The sequence below is a fragment of the Elephas maximus genome, chromosome 1, assembly GCF_024166365.1.
Source record: "Elephas maximus indicus isolate mEleMax1 chromosome 1, mEleMax1 primary haplotype, whole genome shotgun sequence".
NCBI lineage: Eukaryota > Metazoa > Chordata > Mammalia > Proboscidea > Elephantidae > Elephas > Elephas maximus.
The window spans coordinates 234,238,288-234,258,954 of record NC_064819.1 but is presented as its reverse complement, the minus strand read 5'-3'; the positions used below and the strand labels follow the sequence as shown (position 1 = coordinate 234,258,954).

Below are 20,667 nucleotides of genomic sequence, written 5' to 3'. Positions count from 1 at the left end.
TGTTCTGCTGCTTACTGGGCAACTCTGGGCAACTTTTCTAACCTCTCTGAACTTCAGCGTTTAGTTTGTAAAATGGGGACAGTACCTGTGAGGAAGGCCCCTCAGAGCTACTGTGAGAATTAAGAGCACTACTGTATGTTAGGACACCCTGGTGGTGCAGTGGTTAAGCGTTTGGCAGCTAACCAAAAGGTCAACAGTTTGAATCTACCAGGCACTCCTTGGAAACCCTATGGGGCAGTTCTACTCTGTCCTATAGGGTCTCTATGAGTCAGAATCCACTTGATGGCAATGAGGTTTTTTTTTTTTTGGTGTGTGTTGAATGCTTACAACAGTGAGTCACACATGGAATGAGCCACAGAGCTGAAAGCTGTCATCACCATCATCATCACTATTGATTTAAGAAATATTTATTGAGAATCTTCGGTATTTTAGTCCGCAAGTCCACGTGGCTTACACTATGAGAAAGACAAACACAAAACAAGTATACAAATGGGTAAGATGACTGAACATCATGTAAAGTGGGGAGACCAAATGTATCATCGTGATAGTGGCGGCAACAAGGGGCTGGAGTGGAGGATAATAGGGGACCCCTTTAGATGGGGTGCTCAGGAAGGCTGCTGTGAGGTGACATTGCCAAAGCTTGGAGGATGAGAGTCATCTTTCTGGCTGACAAATCTTAGCCTGTTTCTTCGTGTTCCTTCCATCCTCCTCCCAGCTTCTTCAGTCCCTCCTACTGTTTTCCCCTTAAAAAAAAAAAAAAAATTTTTTTTTTTTTTTTTTTTTTAATATCAGTAGTGTGCTCTGTTGTAATGTAATCATTGGAGGTATTTCAGCTGCATAGCACTTGCCTGTGGATTTGCCAGCTCCAGGACAGCCCAGGGGTTAGGGAGGGGGAATCGTACCTACTCAGCCTTAATGTGCCCTGTGCTCTGGCCATTGTGAACTCTTACTAGAACCATACTCAGTACATCCCTGAATCCTCCAGTGTCGTAACACAGAATCTTTCAGGGCAGATGTTCAGGAATTTATTAGTCGAATGAATTAACTGCACTATTTTTTCGTGTATGTTCTTGTTATGGCTTTTCCTCCCCTTTGCTATTAAACATACTGCATATGAACTTGAACTATATTTTATTTGAATTGAACACCTGACAGTCATTTAGGGTTCTTGTGTTCTAGAGCACTCTACAGCTAAAGCGTACCATTTGCATTTTTGCCCTTTCTTTGTCATGATTAGCACAGAAAATGGTGTCACCAAAACTGTTTCCAATATTAGCTGTGACCAGCATCTAAAACTATTTTATAATGACCATGGAGGTAGAGGCCAAGCTAATTTATCAGAGGTTCCACTCGTCGGTCCTTGCAAATACTAAATTTCAGGGATGCAGAGCCTGCTAAACTTTTAATGTTTTCTGCGAAGGCAGCAGATTTTATTGAGTTAAAATAATGCCTTTCCAAACTGTTAGTTAATATTATACTCTGCCTCTTTTTAGTGTTCTTTTGTTTGTTTCTTTGTGTTTTCATGGGCAGAGAGCAGTCACGCTCAAATTAAAGTAAATAGGAGGTTGTTAGGAAGAGAGATGAAAAAAACATTAAAACAACGCCCTTCAAGTGAACTTACTGCTTTTTAATTAGTGCCTATGGGAAGATGCTTTCGGTGGCAGTGCCATTTTTTCGTGGGATCTTCAAACACTGATGTGTGAATTGCTCTCACATTTACCACAGTCTTCTTCCCTGGAGCAGATATAAATAAATAACTAATGGAAGAGGCAGGAAATGAATCTTTCATCCCCATTTTGCAGTTTACCTCAGAAGGACCTAGAGGCCGAGAGTAAGAGGTAAATGTGGACACCAAATATTTGATAGATTCATGCTTACAGCTGTTATGTGAAACCTGGGGAGTTGCTCTCCTGTACAGCAAAAGATGAAGACGCCCACAAAAATGCATCCTGGAGAATTTCACTTTGTAATGAAGTAGGCAGCCATGCGATGAAATCATTTTCCTTCTCGAGGACGTTTTGTTGGAGAGTTGTTTTCCCTCATCTTGTTTAACTGCACTCAACTATCAGAGTGTCATCCCCAACTTTCTTATTGCCGTTTGTTCCCCATTTCCTCCTAGATACAAGGAAGTTCTGTAACCATGGCAGTGCTGCTCAGCCTTTTGCCGGCTACCAAATGGAAGATCAAAAGGAATAGAAATTTCACAGAACTTCCATATTTTTGGAAGCAAATGCAGATATAATAACTGAATCGTGGAAATCCACGTATGTCTTAAGGCCTAATGTCTATAAACGAGTGTAGGTTACAAAAAATTTTAAATTAAAAATATTAATCCAACCCGTTCTGTAATGTATCACCGTGCTATTGTTGTTAGGTGCCATTGAGACGGATCTGACTCTTGGCAACCTCCACGTATAACACAATGAAACGTTGCCTGATACTATGCCATCCTCACAGTCATGGCTATGTTTGAGCCCACTGTTGGCAGCCAGTGTGTCAATCCATTTCCTTGAGGGTTTTCTTCTGTTCTGCTGATCCTCTACTTTACCAAGCATGATGTCCTTCTCCAGGGGCTAGTCCTTCCTGATAAAAACACTATGTATCTTGAATCTAGTGTGGCCATGCCTATCAGCTCGACCAACCCTATGACGGAAAGAGAGAGAAGAAATCCAGAGAATGTACATTTATAGTTTGTGCCTGAATATTTCAAAAGTACTCTTTTTTTTTTAGACATTAAGGTTGTAATGCAATTTTTAAAAAATCTTAAAATATTTATGATATTATCTTATAAAATCCCAGCAACTGGAGCTAGTTGATTTTATTTTTTAAAAAACAAAAACTTATTTGTGACTTTCCTAATGACTTACTTATAATTATAGAATCTTGAAACAAGATGAGAACTAAGAAATCAACTGGTCTAATCCTCTCATTACACAGATGAGGAAATGAGGCATAAAAATGTTAAATGATATTCACAATAGCCAAAAGATGGAAACAGCCTAAATGTTTATCAACAGGTACATGGTTAAACAAAATGTAGTACATGCATACAATGGAATACTATTCAGCCACAAAAAGAAATGAAGTCCTGATACTTGAAAACTTGAAAACACGATGCTGTGTTTTGAAATATGTCAGCCCAAAGGGACAAATATTGTATAATCCCATTTATATGAAATATCTAGAGCAGGGAAGTGTATAAAGACCACAATTTTTTAGTAGTTACAAGAGGTGGGTCAAAGGGAGGGAAAATGGGAGATTCACTGCTTATAGGACACTGAGCTTCTGTTACGAGTGATGGGAACAGTTGGAAATGAATAATGGCAATGGGTTAATCTGTATGCTGAGCAAATAATCGGAGAAGCTAGACTGCATAAGCATCAGGATTGGAGGAAGACTCATTAACAGCTTGCAACATGAAGATTACACAATTTTGATTGCTGAAAGTGAAGAGGACTTGAAGCACTTACTAATGAAGATCAAAGACCACAGCCTTCAGTATGGATGACACTTCAACCTAAAGAAAGCAAAAATCCTCACAACTGGACCAATAAGCAACGTTATGATAAATGGAGAAAAGATTTAAGTTGTCAAGGATTTCATTTTATTTACATCCACAATCAACGCCCATGGTAGCTGCGGTCAAGAAATCCAAGGATGCCAGATGCCAAATGCCTCAGAAGGACCCAGAGGCTGAGAGCAAGAGGTAAAGGTGGACACCAAATATTTGGTAGATTCATGCTTACAGCTGTTATGTGAAACCTGGGGAGTTGCACAGAATGGCGCAGGACCAGGGAGTGTTTCCTTCTGTTGTACGTAGGGTTGCTATGAGTTGAAATCGAGTCGGTGGCACCTAAAAACATGTGCGTGCAAAAACTGGACAATGAATAAGGGAGACCAAAGAACAACTGATGCCTTTAAATTATGGTGTGGCCAAAAAATATTGTATATACTATGGGCTGCTGAGAAGAATGAACAAGTATGTCTTGGAAGAAGTACAGCCAGAATGCTCCTTAGAAGCAGGGATGGAAAGACTTCATCTCACATGCTTTGGTCATGTTATCAGGAGGGATCAGCCTCTAGGGAAGGACATCGTGCTTGGTAAAGTAAAGCAGAAGACACTTAATGAGGCGCGTTGACACAGTGGCTGTAACCACGGCTCTAACATAGCAAGGACTGTGAGGATGGTGCAGGACAGGCTGTGTTTTTTTCTGTTGTACGTGGAGTTGCTATGAGTCAGAGCAGACTCAACAGCACCCACCAACAACAACGAAGAGTTGAACAACATGGTAACACTAACTAATGCTACTGAGTTGTACATGTGAAGAATGTGAGAGGCAAATTATCTGTTACATATATATTTACCACCATATGTGTGTGTGTATCTATCTATCGATCGATCTATGGATAGATGATAGATAGATAGACAGATGATAGATAGACAGATGATAGATGATAGATAGACAGATGATAGATAGACAGATGATAGGTGATAGATTAGATAGGTAGGTAGATGATAGATGATAGATAGATAGATAGATGATAGATAGATGATAGATAGATGATAGATAGATGATAGATAGATAGATAGATAGATAGATAGATGATAGATAGATAGATAGATAGATAGATAGATAGATAGATAGATAGATAGATAGATAGATAGATAGATAGATAGATAGATAAAGAGAAAAAAATTAAATGATTTACCCAAAGTCCTCGAGCTAATAATAAAAAGGCACAACCAGGCCTTCATTCTGGGTTTCTGACTTAAGCTTGCATTCTTCCTGATTTGTAAATTTACATTTTTTTGTACTGTAGAATCTGAGTAAAGGAGGTTTTTCCCGTACACTGAATTATCAGATAAACAAAATGGGAAGAGCAGTTTTTTTCATTTATTTGTATTCATTACTTTCTTCTTGTTATTTTACAGATGGGGGATAGGAACATTGATGATTAGTTTGGGAATCAAGAAATCTTTGGGGGCGGGGAGATCATTATGAATGCTAAAGTCCAAAGCCCAACAGATCTTACTTTTGACCATCCAATTTGTTGTTGTTAAATGTAAACCACCAGCTAAAGTGATCCTTACACCTCGTCAGCCAGAGAAATACAACTGTTGAAAATGTATGCTGGGTATTTTGAGCAGTAAGAAGAGATGAATAAGTGGCTCCTCACTTTCTACTCGTACCTCATCTCCCTGGCCAGAGCCATTTCCTCAGAGGCCTCATCCTCAGCCTGAAAGGCAAGAACTTTGGGGGGTGGGCACTCACTCGGCAGCAGCTGGAAGCAGTGTGAAAGGAATGTTTCTTTTCTTTTTACAAATTTCTGGGGGAGGAGAAGGTGCTGTCAAGTGGGTTCCAACTCACTGCAACCCCATGTGTGCCTGAGTAGAATTGTGCTCCATAGAGCTCTCAGTGGTTGATTTTTGGAAAGTAGGTTGCCAGGCCTTTCTTCCAAGGCACCGCTGGGTGGATTGGCAGCTCCAACCTTTCCGTTAGCAGCAAGCGCAGTAACAATGTGCATCATCCAGTGACTCCACAAATCTATGAGATAATCCCAAACTCCTGATGGAACAAGTCAAGAAGAAGACCAAACACATAATTAAACCAAAAACCTGTTGACGTCTAGTCAATTTCGAGTCCTAGTGACCCTATAGGACAGAGTAGAGCTGTCTCATAGGGTTTCCAAGGAGCGGCTGGTGGATTCAAACTGCTGACCTTTTTGGTTAAGAGCCCAGGGTGCCAAAAAATCCTCCCTCTAAACAAAAAATTCAAAGCAAGGAAATATGACAAATAGTTTTTCTGCCTTGATTCTGTTATTAAGGAGCCCCATCTGCCAGGTGACCACAGATCTTAGGGGGAGGGGCTGCTGACATCCTCAGCAGAGCTCGGGTTGGATAACACTCGGTAACTCTGTACCCTCATGAAGCTTTCAACCAGCACAGCCAGATACAGGACTTAGGAATCTGGGTGGTCAGAAAAGAATTGCCCAAGAAAATAGGACTATGTATCCGAATAATGGCTAAGACTAAGCTTTTCATTCAACTTTGCTTTGATTCCTTTTTATATGGCATGCCCATATGGGCACACACACTGTTTGCCTGGTGGTTTCCTTTTCCCTTGTTTAACTGGTGCGCTTCTACTTTTCACTACATGATACATTCTGGTCACAGACATCACTTCCTTCTGCTACTTCTCAGTGTACCTGAGATTTATATCATCTACACTGACATGAGCAGTAATAACGTATTTAGAGACGTGAAGTGATAATGTTCATATTAGTTGCTTGCTTCCTGGACCTCTGAAATATCACTATTATTGACGTACCCTTGCTATTTTTCTGTCACTCATTCTGTTTCCCAAATACTCCTTCGATTTCTTTCTTTTTTTTTTTTTTTTGTGAAACAGATTAGAATGATGGATGGAATGCCTGGGTTTACCTTGCCGATGTCATAATTCCCCTTGGATTTTTAAAGCAGGGACAAGTTCTATACCTAATGCAATGCATATGGCAAGCAAAATCTCAAATAGCCAATGTAAACTCAAAATTTAGTTCTTCTAATTACTAGTAATGGGGTACTAGGCAGAAAAACTTGAGGGAGAAAAGCAGTATACTGTCTTGAATTTTGATAGTAAAATCCAACTTTGACTGTACCTGGTCATTCTCTAACTCCTGTACCTAGCATGAAAACATTATCCCATGCAACTAGAAAGACTTAATAGTTTATATAGCCATTTTCCAAGTGACAATACCTGATTTCTCAATGATAAGGAGAGAAAGAAATAAGCGTATGCAACTTTACTGTTAGTTCCAATGGAAATACTTTATTCTCTGTTTCACGTTATAATTTTACTTCAGCTTCCTCTAATGGCCCCGAGTTTTACTAACAGCAAGAGCAGATTGCACCCATCTTAAAGCGATTCTGTCTTCAAAGACATGCTTTCATTTTTGAACACATCTCAATAAATGTCATTTGAATTAGTGAAAGAATGAATTTTTCGTTTAATGCTCCTACCTGAAATGAAAAAAATTATTACTGCTCCTGCTTTAAATACATTCTGATTCTCATGCAAATATTCATAGTAAGATCATGAAAAATTAAACCAGCTAATGAGCAGAATCAACAAGGAACAGGGTGATTGCCTCATTAAGAATGGATTCCATCCAGCCCAAACCCTTGGCCAGCCTCAGAGTCTAGGTAGATCTCATCTGTCTTTATGTCCTTAATATTCATCTGTGACTTTCTTAACTTCACAGCATGTCTTGATTTGTCCATGATAGCTGTGAGAGAATCAGATCTGCTAAGGGACGTGGCATGCAGCTGAAAGAGTGCCACAGTCTGCAAAGTCGTCAAACTCTCATTGTGGCCTCCAAGCCTCAACCTATGTGATCCAGCCCTTGACTTCTTCTCTATCTCCCCAGAGATTCCACTGGAGAGTCAGATTGACATGAGGAAGGATTTTGTCCGTGTCGCTTGCTTCTGTATCTCCACTACCTAGAACACTGCCTGACCCTTGGTAGATGCTGAAGATCTATGTTGGATGAATCAATCTTGTATCAGTTCTTCCTTGGCTCACTGTGTGCCAGCCTCACATGGCCTTCTTTCTGTAAGCTTGCAAGCTCAGTCTCTCCTCAGGATCTGTGCCCTTTGCCTCTGCCTAGAAAGTTTTCTCTCAGATCTTTGAATGGAAAACACCTTCTTGTCAATCTGTTGGAGTCCCTGAGTGGTACAAATTGGTAATGCACTCAGCCGTTAACCAGAAGGTTGGAGGTTTGGGTCTAACACACATGGGGTCTCTCCGAGGCAGAATCCAGCCAGCAGCTGATGGGGGTGGTGATTTGTTAGCAAATTTCATGTCACTTACTCAGAGAAACCTTTCCTGTTCTCCTGTTTTAAAGTATCTCCTTCAGTTGCTTCTTAACATATTTTTATATTTTGTTTCAGTTATCACTAGCTGAAATTATCTGGTCAATTACTTGGAGTTATCTGTTGCTTCCTTCTAGAATATAAATTCCTTTACAGTAGAGACTTTGTTTACAATTCACAGCTGTACCCTCGCACCAGGGGCAGTAGTAGAATTCTCACTTTCCATGTGGGAGACCCGGGTTCCATTCCTGGCCACTGCACCTCATGGGTAGCCACCACCTGTCTGTCACTGGAGGCTTGCATGTTATTATAATGCTGAACGGCTTTCAGCAGAGCTTTTAGACTAAGAGAGACTAGGAAGAAAGGTCTGGCATTCTCCTGAAAATCAGCTAATAAAAACCCTGTGGATACCAACACTTGATCTGAAAGAGACCATGAGGATGGCACAAGATCAGGCAGCATTTGTTCCGTTGTGCACAGGGTTGCCATGAGTTGGGGGCTGACTCATTGGCTGGTAATAAGGACAACTCCTTGCACCTTGACATTGCCAGCAATACAAGGTACTTGATAAATATTGGTTGAATAAATGAATGAATAATATCATTAATAAAGAGTCCTGTTAACTCATCAGTAACTCTACTTCTTCGTAGAGGATTCTACTTTTCTTTGTAAAGCTATGCTGCCGTTGCCCCACCTGGTTATTCTTTGTCAGATGTTTAGCAGTCTTGTCACAGGTGATGCCTCGTGCTTTAATTCCCTGGTCTTTCTCTACAATCTTGTAATAAACAAGATGAATATTTGTGCCAACCGATTCTTTTGGGCAGTGGCCATTTTTATTGAGAGTGTTGTACGTCGTGGTCAACAGCATGCCAATTTTTCCCTTACCTTTTCCGCTCTTGACTGATTGCCATTCTGCCCTAAATGATGGATGCACATTTAGCCCAGCAGTTGATCTAGTTAGGGAAGCCTTGGTACAGAGTGCGCTGGGAGCAAGCACTTCCCACCTGTCCGCTGTAGAGTTCAGGTTAGGAAACTGTGAATCTCTGCTGTAAATACCAGGGAGAGAAGCCACGAAGGCCACCAGCTCCCTTCCTTGTTCCAGAGAGCACCGTCACCTCACCTCAGCCGTGATGGTGCCCCACTACTCTCTTCCTCCATTTTATACTCTTTGAAACCTTTTTTTAAAAAAAAATAATTCTGAAACTTCTTGTGAGGAGCTCTCCAGCATCCAGGAGATGGGATTCCTAGGTTATACTTAGCTGTTCGCACTGAGGTTCTCCCTTCACACTTGGTCTGGCTTTCCATGCTAAGGAGGCTGCAATAACCTTTCTGCTCCTGCCGGTTACAGAAGCAGATGACTCCCCTCGTTCACGTTGATGCACACTCCTTCGCTACTATTTTCATAGCATCTAAGTACGTTCCTTTGATATCGTGTTAAGCATCTTCCTTGCATTTTATGTACGTTCCTTTGATATCGTGTTAAGCATCTTCCTTGCATTTTTAGTTTTCTTAATTCATATCTGTAGGTTTGCATAGTTCTCTTTTTTAAGAGCAAGATGATTATGTGAGAGATTTATTGGGTTTTTATATTTATGTTCTTGAGGTTTGATTTGTAAGTAGCTCCTTGCTCTCTCTTTTTTTTTTTTTTTTAACAAGTCTTTTATTAATATCAATTCTAAACTGTGCTCCCTTTCTAACTGAAGTCAGGTTTAATTCTGTCGTGAAGGGGGTCGCCACAAGTCGGGGGCTGACTCGATGGCAGCTAACGTCAGCAGCATTGAAGTAAGATCTAGCTGCTCCTTGCCATCAGGACCACTAGAATCCAGCCCTTGCCTCTCCTGAGCAGTATCCAGGGCTCTTCTACATGCTGGAGGTACTCTGAGTCCAGCCTCGTGCCCTGCGCCTTAGGTCTCGTTTGCTGGATCACTCCAGTGCAGTGGATAGCAGATGGAATGCAGCACATGGCTAGTACAGGCATGAAGCTCCGGAAAGTAGCATACAGTCGTATTAGCTATAACCATACAAGACAGAAACTGACCTATTAAAGAGAGAGGGAGTTTTCACCCGTCCCTTCTCGCACACAGAGCTGTTCTGGGTATGGTTGCAGTGAAAGATGGCTGTTTCCTATGAATTCTAAGTTACTTCATTAAAACAGAAAGTGGCTGACGTTATTAACGTTGATGTTGTTTCCATTTCAGTAGGAGCACATTACAGAAGGCAAATTCAAGGTCAGAGAAGGTCCATATTAATTGATCTCCAAGAAGAGAGATTTCCCAAGAAGAGATAGTCGATATTCACTGTTGAAAATGCTAACAATGTAAAACTAATTATAAGGTGATCTTTTATTCCTTAACTTTTTTCATTTATTAAACTACTCCAAGGAAAGTAGACGATGAGAACCGTGCTCTGCATCTGCGTATGTGGTCACTTTGAAGGCTTTTGCAAATCACATACGCAGGTCTGAACCTGAAACTTGGTTTTATGACCTGTGATGACATTAACAAAGTGACCAGATTCTTTAGTTTAGAATGGACACTTCTATCCTTAGTAACCTTCTGTCTTATTTTGAGAAGGTGAAGATGGGCCAACTAAAAACAGAAAAAGAAATTAATTGTAGTCAAGGTGAATAGAGACAAGGCTTCAAGAAAAAGTTGGAAATTTAATAGGCTCTCAGTCCCTGTCCTGGGGTGTGGAAATTGTTGACATAGCTGATGTGAAGTCTAACACACCATATAATTCACTTTCAGAAAAGGAAGGCTGTTCCTGTTCCCTTTGAAGAAAGGACACAGGATTGTCTAAGAAACAAGTACAGGGAGGTCATATGGCAGAGGGAAGAAGAAGTAGTAAGCCACCTTCTGCCACCAAATGTGTGTGCGTGTGTGTGTGTATATATATACACACATATATTTATATTGTAGTTGTTAGGTGCCTTTGAGTCAGTTCCTGGTCCTGTGCACCATCCTAACAATCGTTGTTATGCCTGACCCCATCATTGCAGCCACTGTGTCAGTCTGTCTTGTTGAGGGTCTTCCTCTTTTTCGATGACCCTCTACTTTAGCAAGTGTCATGTCCTTTTTTTGCATATTAAAGTAACTTTTATTTTTGATGTATTTTAAGGTAAGTTAAAGACATCGGTAACTTCATCTTTAAATACTTCAGCATGGAAACCATTACCTAGAATTCAATACTTGTTTTTAGTTCCTTTTTTAAAGATGTATTTTGTACACAATTGAAATGCTGTGAGTTTTAGCAAAAGCGTACACCTATATGACCCAAGCCCCTCTCAAGATACAGAGCTCCGCAGACCCCCAGGCCTTTCCTTCATGGCCCTGCCTGGCTGTCCCTGACCCTCTGTCCAGAGATGGCAGAGAGTCTTCTGGTATTTTCCCACTATAGATTATCTTTACCTATGCTAGATCTTTAGGTCACAGAGTCATATAGTCCATACCTTTTGGTACAGGGCTTCTTTCACTCAGCAGAATGTTTGGCAGTTATCTATGTTGCTGTGGGTATCAGTAACTCATGTCTTTTTATTGCTGCGTAGTATTCAGTTCTCCTGTTGCTGTTTCCAGTTTTTGACTATTATGAATAGAGCTGCTTACACATCTTTTATATCAGTAGTTTCTGGACAGAATTTTTTTTTTTTTTTTTCCTTTCTCTTGGGTAAATACCTAGTAGTGGAATTTCTAGGGCATAGGGTAGTTGTGTGTGCAATTTTATAACAAAGGCCAGGTGTCTTTTTAAAGAACCTGTGTCATTTGACATTCCCACCAACCATCAGAGGAGCGTTGCATTTACTCCACAGCCTCTGGTGTTACTCCTTAATTCTGGTTGGTGTGTAGCTGTGTCTCATTTGAATTTATCTCATGACTAATATTAAGCACTTTCTCATGTGTTCAGTGGCAATTCATATCCTTTGTTTTGTGATGTATATGTTCACATCTTTTGGTCACTTTTAAATTAGGTTCATTTTCAAAGATTTATCTTTCCAAAATATCACTAATGTGTATATACATAATATGTGCGTATGTATATAAGATACCAGTATTTTTGTCAGATGTATGTTTTGTGACTATTTTGCTCACAGTCTATGGGTTCTTTATTCATTTTTTTAACATTATCTTTTGATGAGCAGAAGTTTTAAATTTTGAATTTGTTAATTTTAATGACTATTGCTTTCTCTGGCATGTCCAAGAAACTTCTAATCCCAAGTCATAAAGTAGTCTCCTACGTTTTCTTCCGTAGTCATTGGATGGTGCAGATGGTTAGGCACTTGACTACCAGCCGAAAGGCTGACAGTTCAAATGCACCAAGAGATTCCTCGGGAGACAGGCTTGGCAGTCTCCTTCTGGAAGGTCACAGCGGGAGCACAGTTCTACTCTGCACACATGGGGCCACCATGAGTCAGAATCAACTTGAAGGTGACTAACAACAACGATGCTATTAGTTACATAGTGCTGCCACAACAGAAATACTGCAAGTAGAGGGCTTCAGCAAACAGAAGCTTATTCTTTCACGGTCAAGTAGGCTAGAAGTCCAAATTCAAGGCGTCAGCTCCAGGAGAAGGCTTTCTCTGTCTGTCAGCTCTGGAGAAAGGTCCTAGTCATCAACCTTTGTGTGGACTAGAAGCTTCTCAGCACAGGGACCCTAGGTCCAAAGGACATATTCTTCTCCTGGCACTACTTTCTTGGTGGCATAAGGTCCCTCCGTCTCTGCTCACTTCTCTCTTTTATATCTCAAAAGAGATTGACTTAAAACACTACCTAATCTTCTAATTGAGTCCTGCTTCATTAACATAACTGCAGCTAAACCTACCTCATTAACATCATAAAACAAAAACATTAACATCATAGGGGTATAATTTACAACACCTAGGAAAATCACATCAAATGACAAAATGGCAGACAATCACACAATGCTGGGAATCATGGCCTAGCCAGATTTGTACACATTTTGGGGGGACACAATTCAATCTATAGCAAATGTTTTCTTCTAGAAGATTTATAGTTTGAGTATGGATACCTATATGGATATGTAGTGTTTTTTTTTTTTTGTCTTTTTTGTTTCCCATTTAGATGGCTTTGGTGCCTTCCTTGAAAATCAAATGGCCATATATTTATAGGTTTATTTCTGGCATCTGGATTTGGGTTTTATATTCAAAATAATGCCATTCCACAAAAAGACATGGTAAATATGACTATTTTGGCTTTGACATGGTACCTTTCATTACATTTTTTGGGATCTTTGGCATAAAGATCTGAAATTCCCAGAAGAGGTGCCTACTGCGTGGGAAATAGTTTGTAATATTATGCATGAAAATTAATATTACCATTTTTCTAGTACAACCATCCATCCAATGTCCTAGGAAACTTGGTAGAAAACATTAGGTGGCACATAGCCCGCCATTGTTCTATAACTCATGAACATTTCTGCCATATGCCATTGTAATAAGTATTTCAAGGTAAATATAATTTCCCAGTTCCAAATGGTGGTGCATTTTTATTCCTTATTTTGTATAACAAAATAGGGAATAACAAAGAGATTAAGGCATTCCCACACCTAATACTCACAATCTACACATAAAAAGTACAACTGGCCACTCAGAAACTTTTCTGATAAATACTAAATACCAAATTCACTTGGTGATTTAAAAATTCCAGCTACTACACTTCTACTTGATTTGACCTAGCTTTTCAGAAGCTGGTGCCCCACACTCCGTAAATGTCTCATCCGTTTCTACATGGGCATGCTTTCTCCATCTCTTGTAACCTACTCATCTCAAAATGTCCTTCCTCATAAATCCTCCCTGCCCACATGTTTATTTTACCTTCACATGTGTGCGTTCTTAACTGTTCATCAGCTACTGAGAAGGGCTGTTCTTCCAGGGCAGTGGGGTTGGTTTCATTGGGCTGGAAGGCCTGTAGCTATGGAGGGAACGCACATGGAGCCCCACTCCTGATCTGTGGGTGCCGGTGAGGAGATGGGCTGGCCCCCTGAGCTGTGGCAGGATTGCTGCAGAAGGTGGATATGGTGAGCAGGCCGCTCCATCTGTCCCAGCCTTGTTCTCCATTGGCAGCCCTACGGGACTGAACTTGGCATTATGGAGGCATCCACAGGTCCATGGGGCTGCCCAGGTCAGCGCAGTGGGTTGTGATCCTTTGGTGGGTAATTGTTTGGCTTAAAACTATTTTTTGAAAGAATGGCTTCCTGGTTGTGCCCATAGAGTCAGATACATCCCCCTGAATGCTGCGTGCGTTCATTGCTCATCTGTGGATGGCATGAGCCACTTTGTTCTTTTTTGTTTCTGTTCTTCTCTGACTGGAAGTCATAGCACATGTCATCGTTTTTTCCCCCTCTTTATATCTCCTGATATTTATGGGTTTTAAGAGTGTCGTTTTTTGCTACAATGAAACAGCACGTGACACTGATTAGAAGCCATAATTATTAGGAAAACACTTCAGGGCTGTGTGACAAGTTGCATTTGATTAATGAGAAATAGAGGCTAACAGCATCCTTTATGGGGAAAATGCAATTACTATGTTTTTTTTTTTTAAATAGAAAGCCTCGTCCATATGGAAATTAGCGTGGCATACCCAGGGAATCAGAGGCACTGGCAGACTTGTCTGCAAAGTCCAGACATTTTAAGTAGGCGTTCACTCTATGGAATGATAGGCTATAAAAGAAATAGTAACATGTCAGAGGAACGGTGATTCTGAGAAAAGCTTCTTGACTGAAATGGTTGGTAAGCATTTAGGGGAATTTATTGTATACATGTTTGTTGCATGTATGTTTGCAAGTTTAGTGATATTGTATAAAAGGTAGAAATATCTTACACAGTTAATGCATTCCAAATTATTTTCCAGTTACACTTGTTGAATTAGTGAATTTCTACTAAAATTTTCTGTCTACTTAATCAAAGGTCCTGGAATGCCTTTGAGAGGATGCGATTCCACCTCATTAGATGAAGATCTTTAGCGCCCCCTGCCTTTCCAGGGTATGTATTGCTGTGGACAGCGCGTCTCATGATGGGCTGTCTCATGATGGGCTGTCTTCTGCACATCTTTCAGAGGACTGTGCTGTAATCCAGGTGCCCCAGGGATCCCTAGAGTGTCCCATGGATGAGTGACCCATGGACTAGCCATCCCGGGCCTTTGTGGACAGACTTGTGGGCTTTGTTACAGAGGTGCTTGATCCCAGCTAGAGGACTCTCATACAGCCTTGTCCTTAGAGCTCTAGAAAGGATCGAGTGTTCCAGCAATGTATCCTTTCTCTACCTTGACTTGGGTAGGACTACCTGTGGCCTGTTTGCTGGCACGATGCTGACACTGCCTTCTACTCAGGGGGGCCTCTTCCTTAACCCAGTCCTTTTTGTTCCCTCTGCTTGATGGGAAGCACTATCTTAAAGGATAGTTTCTAAGATTTAGGACAGTGAGATGCCTTATGCCTTTTTTTTTATTTTTTCATTCTAATGTGGCACATACACACATAGACACACATACTTACACACACATGCACACACACGTATTCTTTTCTAGTGAACTGATAGATTAGCATGTTCAGAAAAGCATGCTGAACTCAGTTGTGTAGCACGCAGTGAACAAGGGCTATCACTGCATCCCTTGCTCTGTTTTCTGACTTTCAAGGATCACTGTTCTTCATTGCCTGGTTCAGCATCTTGGGAGCCATTGTTTTATGAATATTGTCCATCTTTTAGTTGCTTAAGGCTGGAGGATAATTTTTTTTGTTGTTGTTGTTACTCCAACTTGGCTGGAAGTGGACACTCCTTCAACAGTGTATGTGATTTTTGTTTTTCTAAAGCATTTATTTTCTCAATTTTATCACGGGGAAGAAATAGAATCTACCAGTGGTGTCATTGTTAGCATAGGTACGGTCAAGAAATATAAAGCTCCTAACAACTTGGTGCCCCTCACTTAGTAAATGTTCAAGAAGTGACGGTGCATATTTTTGAGTTTCAGATTGGGAGGTGGAGACCATAATACTTTAACATTATTATATTAAATTCCTTATTTAGATAACCAGGAACATAAAACATTATTGGAAACGAAGCAGGTGACAGAAGTACACGGATAGGGCTTCACTGCTTTTCTTGGTACTCCCTGCTCGATGTGAAGCCTTGCTAGGTTTGGAAAGTTTAATTCTGGTTCGCCACCTCTGTATTATACTTTCGATTAATACAAGAAAATATTTACAGATATCGGGCTTCCCCGATTGTTGAACTGAACCAAGAAGGTCCACTGGGAAAAGCTGAGTCACTGTCCAGATGTTCTTAAACAATCTCTAGTTTTCCAGTGCTCCGAAAAGCCCATTTCCCTGTAGTTAGCTATCATTTCATTAACATCTTTTTGGTGTTAATTGCTACTACTATTGAAAGCATTAAGAATATGTGATATGACTCTTACATAGTCTTAACCATCAACATTATGTAACATCCACAGAACAGCCACAATGTATAAGCCATAGTTGTAATAGAAGGTTTACAGAGATTCGGATATTGGTTCTTAAGACTGAGCAAATAAAAATACAGGACTTCAGTTAACTTTGAATTTCAGATAATGTTGTTAATATGATGCAATATTTGGGATATACTTGTAGGCTGCTAACTGAAAAATCAATGGTCCAAATCCATCCAGCAGTTCTGTGGAAGAAAAGACCTGGAGATCTGCTCCTGTAAAGAGGAGAGCCTAGAAACCCTATGGGGCATTCCTACCCTGTCACATGAGGTCACTGTGAGTCTAAAATTGACTTGACATAACCTAACAACAACAGAAATACAAAAAAATATCCCTTGCTGTTCACCTGAAATTCAGTTTAACTGGGTACACTGTATTTTACCTGACAATTGTATTCACACGCATATACACAGTTAGCCACTCCTTAAAATCGAAAGGGCTTTGTAACAGAGTTAGCAAAATGGATAAAAAGTTAAATATCCTGATTTTGGAACTTCTGGGGCATTGGGAACATCTGTTGTAGTGGATTGTACCAGAATAATTGAGGCTAGTTTCCTAGAGATGGCTTTTTCTTAACAATAATAAGCTACTTTGGGTTAATCTAATTTATCATGCCATTATTACTTGTGGTTCTTGTTAGTAAGCCCCTGAGTGCTCAAATAAACACAGTAAAGGTGCAGACAGGAGCAGGTATAGCCACTGTCAGAGACGATGCCAAATGAGGGCTACGTGATTTCTTCTGAAGGATCTAAACCCTGAGTGCATTCTTACCACAAGTTGTGGAACCTATAATCTTATGTTGCTATTTTCAACTACAAGATGATGCCATGTGAAGAGGAAGACATGCAAGTCTTACTGGATTTTAGGGAACTGTCTCAGTTACCTAGTGGGTGCTTTTCAAAAACAAACATTTATTTCCTCACAGTTCAGGAGGCAAGAAGTCCAAGTTCATGACATGGCTATAGGAGGCAGTCCTTCCTTCCTTGTTAGTCATCCCAGGAGCTCCTAGGAGCTCCTTGGTAATCCTTGGCTTATAGGTGATCCTCACACGGGATCTGTCTTCCCCCATGTGTGTGTCTGCATCTATTCTGGTCTTGTTGTAGCTCAGAGGTGATTAGGTTTAGGATCCACCCTGCACTGGCATGACCCCATAAACATTAAAAAAGAAAAAAAAACATAAAAGAAAAATCCCTATTTCCAGACACAGTTATCTTTATAGATATAGGGGTTAGAATTTCAACTTGTATTTTGGAGGATACAGTTCAGTCCATAACAGGAACCATTCACCTCTCTCACTGGAACCTGAATATAAGAGTGTTCTTACAACATCCGTTTACCCATATAAGGACTATTCATAGCATCCTTAGATTCCTGTTGTATAGCCAGTGATTATAATTTAATTAGTTTTCTAGTTTAAATTGTGATCATATTCCTAGGGAGAGTACATGAACTTGATGAAAATGTCCATTCAATAAAGTCAATTTCATTTTTCCTGTTTGTGTGAAGTACTTTGCTTGTTTCCACTACGTGCAAAGTGCTGTGATAAGTGCTGTAAGGAAGAATGATGTAGGTTAGGATACAGTACCTGCCTTCAAGGAATTTAAAACTGAAAGATGGGAAAATAATAAGTTAGGGTAATATGAAGGAAAATATGACAGTGCCATAAGATAAATGCCAACTACTATGTGCAAAGTCCATCACGAGTCTGTCAATTTGTCGTACTTTGGTGGATTGCGTGTTGTTGTGATTTTGGAAGCTATGCCACTGGCATTTCGAATACCAGCAGAGTCACCAACGATGGACGGGTTTTAGTGGGCCTTCCAGACTAAGCCAGACTGGAAAGAAGGACCTGGCAATCAAATACATTAAACAACAAAGGAAGCAATCAAAAAAGATGGATGGAATATACAGAGTCACTGTACCAAAAAGAGTTGGTCAATGTTCAACCATTTCAGGAGGTAGTATATGATCAAGAACTAATGATACTAAGGAAGAAGTCCAGTCTGCACTGAAGGCATTGACAAAAAACAAGGCACCAGGAATTAACGGAATACCAATTGAGATTCTTCAACAAATGGATGCAACACTGGAAGTGCTCACTCTTCTATGCCAAGAAATTTGGAAGACAGCTACCTGACCAACAGGCTGGAAGAGATCCATATTTGTGCCTATTTCAAAAAAAGGTGATCCTATAGATTGTGGAAACTATCGAACAATAACTTGAACATCACATGAAGAGTTCGATCGGGAGCGGGAGCGGAGAGCGGACCCCAGAGAGCCCTGAGCAGCCCCACCGCTGCTGCCGGCCTAGTTACCATCTCACCCCGGGAGGAGCCGCAGCTGCCGCAGCCGGGCCCCGTCACCATCACCGCAACCGCCAGCAGCGAGGCCGAGGCCCAGCAGCCGCCCCCGCCCTCAGCAGTGACACCAAGGCCGGCACCTCGGGCAGCGGCGCAGGGAGCGGCGGCCCGGGCTGCCTCACATTGGGCTGGGACAAGAGGGTCATCGCCACGAAGGTTTGGGGAACAGTAAAATGGTTCAATGTAAGAAACGGGTATGGTTTCATCAACAGGAATGACACCAAGGAAGACGTATTTGTACACCAGACTGCCATAAGGAAGAATAACCCCAGGAAGTACCTTCGCAGTGGAGGAGATGGAGAGACTGTGGAGTTTGATGTTGTAGAAGGAGAAAAGGGTGCGGAGGCAGCAAATGTTACAGGCCCTGGTGGAGATACAGGCCCTGGTGGAGTTACAGGCCCGTGGAGTTCCAGTGCAAGGCAGTAAATATGCAGCAGACCGTAACCATTATAGACGTTATCCACGTCGTAGGGGTCGTCCACGAAGTCACCAGCAGAATTACCAGAATAGTGAGAGTGGGGAAAAGAACGCTGGGTCGGAGAGTGCTCCCGAAGGCCAGGCCCAGCAGCGCCGGCCCTACCGCGGGCGACGGTTCCCACCTTACTACATGCGGAGGCCCTATGGGCGTCAACCACAGTATTCCAACCCTCCTGTGCAGGGAGAAGTGATGGAGGGTGCTGACAACCAGGGTGCAGGAGAACAAGGTAGACCAGTGAGACAGAATATGTATCGGGGTTATAGACCGCGATTTCGCAGGGCCCCTCCTCGCCAAAGACAGCCTAGAGAGGACGGCAATGAAGAGGATAAGGAAAATCAAGATGAGACCCAAGATCAGCAGCCACCTCAACGTCGGTACCGCCGCAACTTCAACTACCGATGCGGACACCCAGAAAACCCTAAACCGCAAGATGGCAAAGAGACAAGAGTAGCCGATCCACCAGCTGAGAATTTGTCCGCTCCCGAGGCTGAGCAGGACGGGGCTGAGTAAACGCCGGCGTACCATCTCTACCATCATCCGGTTTAGTCATCCAACAAGAAGGATATGAAATTCCAGCAATAAAAAATGAGCAAAAGATTGGAGCTGAAGACCTTAAGTGCTTGCTTTTTGCCCATTGACCAGATTACTAGAACTATCTGCATTATCTATGCAGCATGGAGTTTTTATTATTTTTACCTAAAGACGTCTCTTTTTGGTAATGACAAATGTGTTTTTTAAAAAGCCTGGTTTTTCTCAATACACCTTTAAGGGTTTTTAAATTGTTTCCTATCTGGTCAAGTTGAGATTTTTAAGAACCTCATTTTTAATTTGTAGTAAAAGTTTACAACTTGATTTTTTTCAAAACGGTCAACAAACTGCAAGCACCTGTTAATAAAGGTCTTAAATAATTGAAAAAAAAATCACATGAAGTAAAATTTTGCTGAAGATAATTAAAAAATGGTTGTAGCAATATACCAACAGGGAGCTGCCAAAAATTCAAGCCAGATTCAGAAGGGGAAATAGAACGAGGAATGATGTGAGATGGATCCTGGTTGAAAGGAGGGGATACCAGAAAGATGTTTACCTGTGTTTTATTAACTATGCTAAGGCATTTATTTGACTGTGTGGATCGTAACAAACTATGGATAACACTGCGAAGAATGGGAATTCCAGAACAGTTAATTGTACTCATGAGGATCCTGTTCGCACACCAAGAGGCAGTTGTTTGAACAGAACAAGGGGATACTGTGTGTTTTAATATTAGGAAAGGTGTGCGTCAGGGTTGTGTCCTTTCACCATAGTTATTCAATCCGTATGCTGAGCAAACAATCCGAGAAGCTGGACTATATGAAGAAGAACGTGTCATCAGGATTGGAGGAAGACTCATTAACAACCTGCAAAATGCAGATGATATTCTTACTAAGTGAAGAGGACTTGAAACACTTACTGATGAAGATCAAAGACCACAGCCTTCAGTATGGATTACAC

At 41.1% G+C, this 20,667-nt stretch overlaps 2 protein-coding genes across 6 annotated transcripts in view; both read left to right on the top strand.

The window, feature by feature from the left end:
* The window catches only part of PRKN (parkin RBR E3 ubiquitin protein ligase), a 1,645,966-nt gene that overhangs the window by 645,932 nt on the left and 979,367 nt on the right, over positions 1–20,667 (top strand). The gene's annotated exons all lie outside the window — the stretch shown is intronic.
* Positions 3,630–19,929, top strand: LOC126057368 (Y-box-binding protein 1-like). Its single transcript, XM_049852881.1, is given in 4 exon segments — positions 3,630–3,706; positions 18,579–18,748; positions 18,751–19,068; positions 19,103–19,929. Coding segments are annotated over 4 exon segments (1,152 nt in total). The 3' UTR covers positions 19,690–19,929.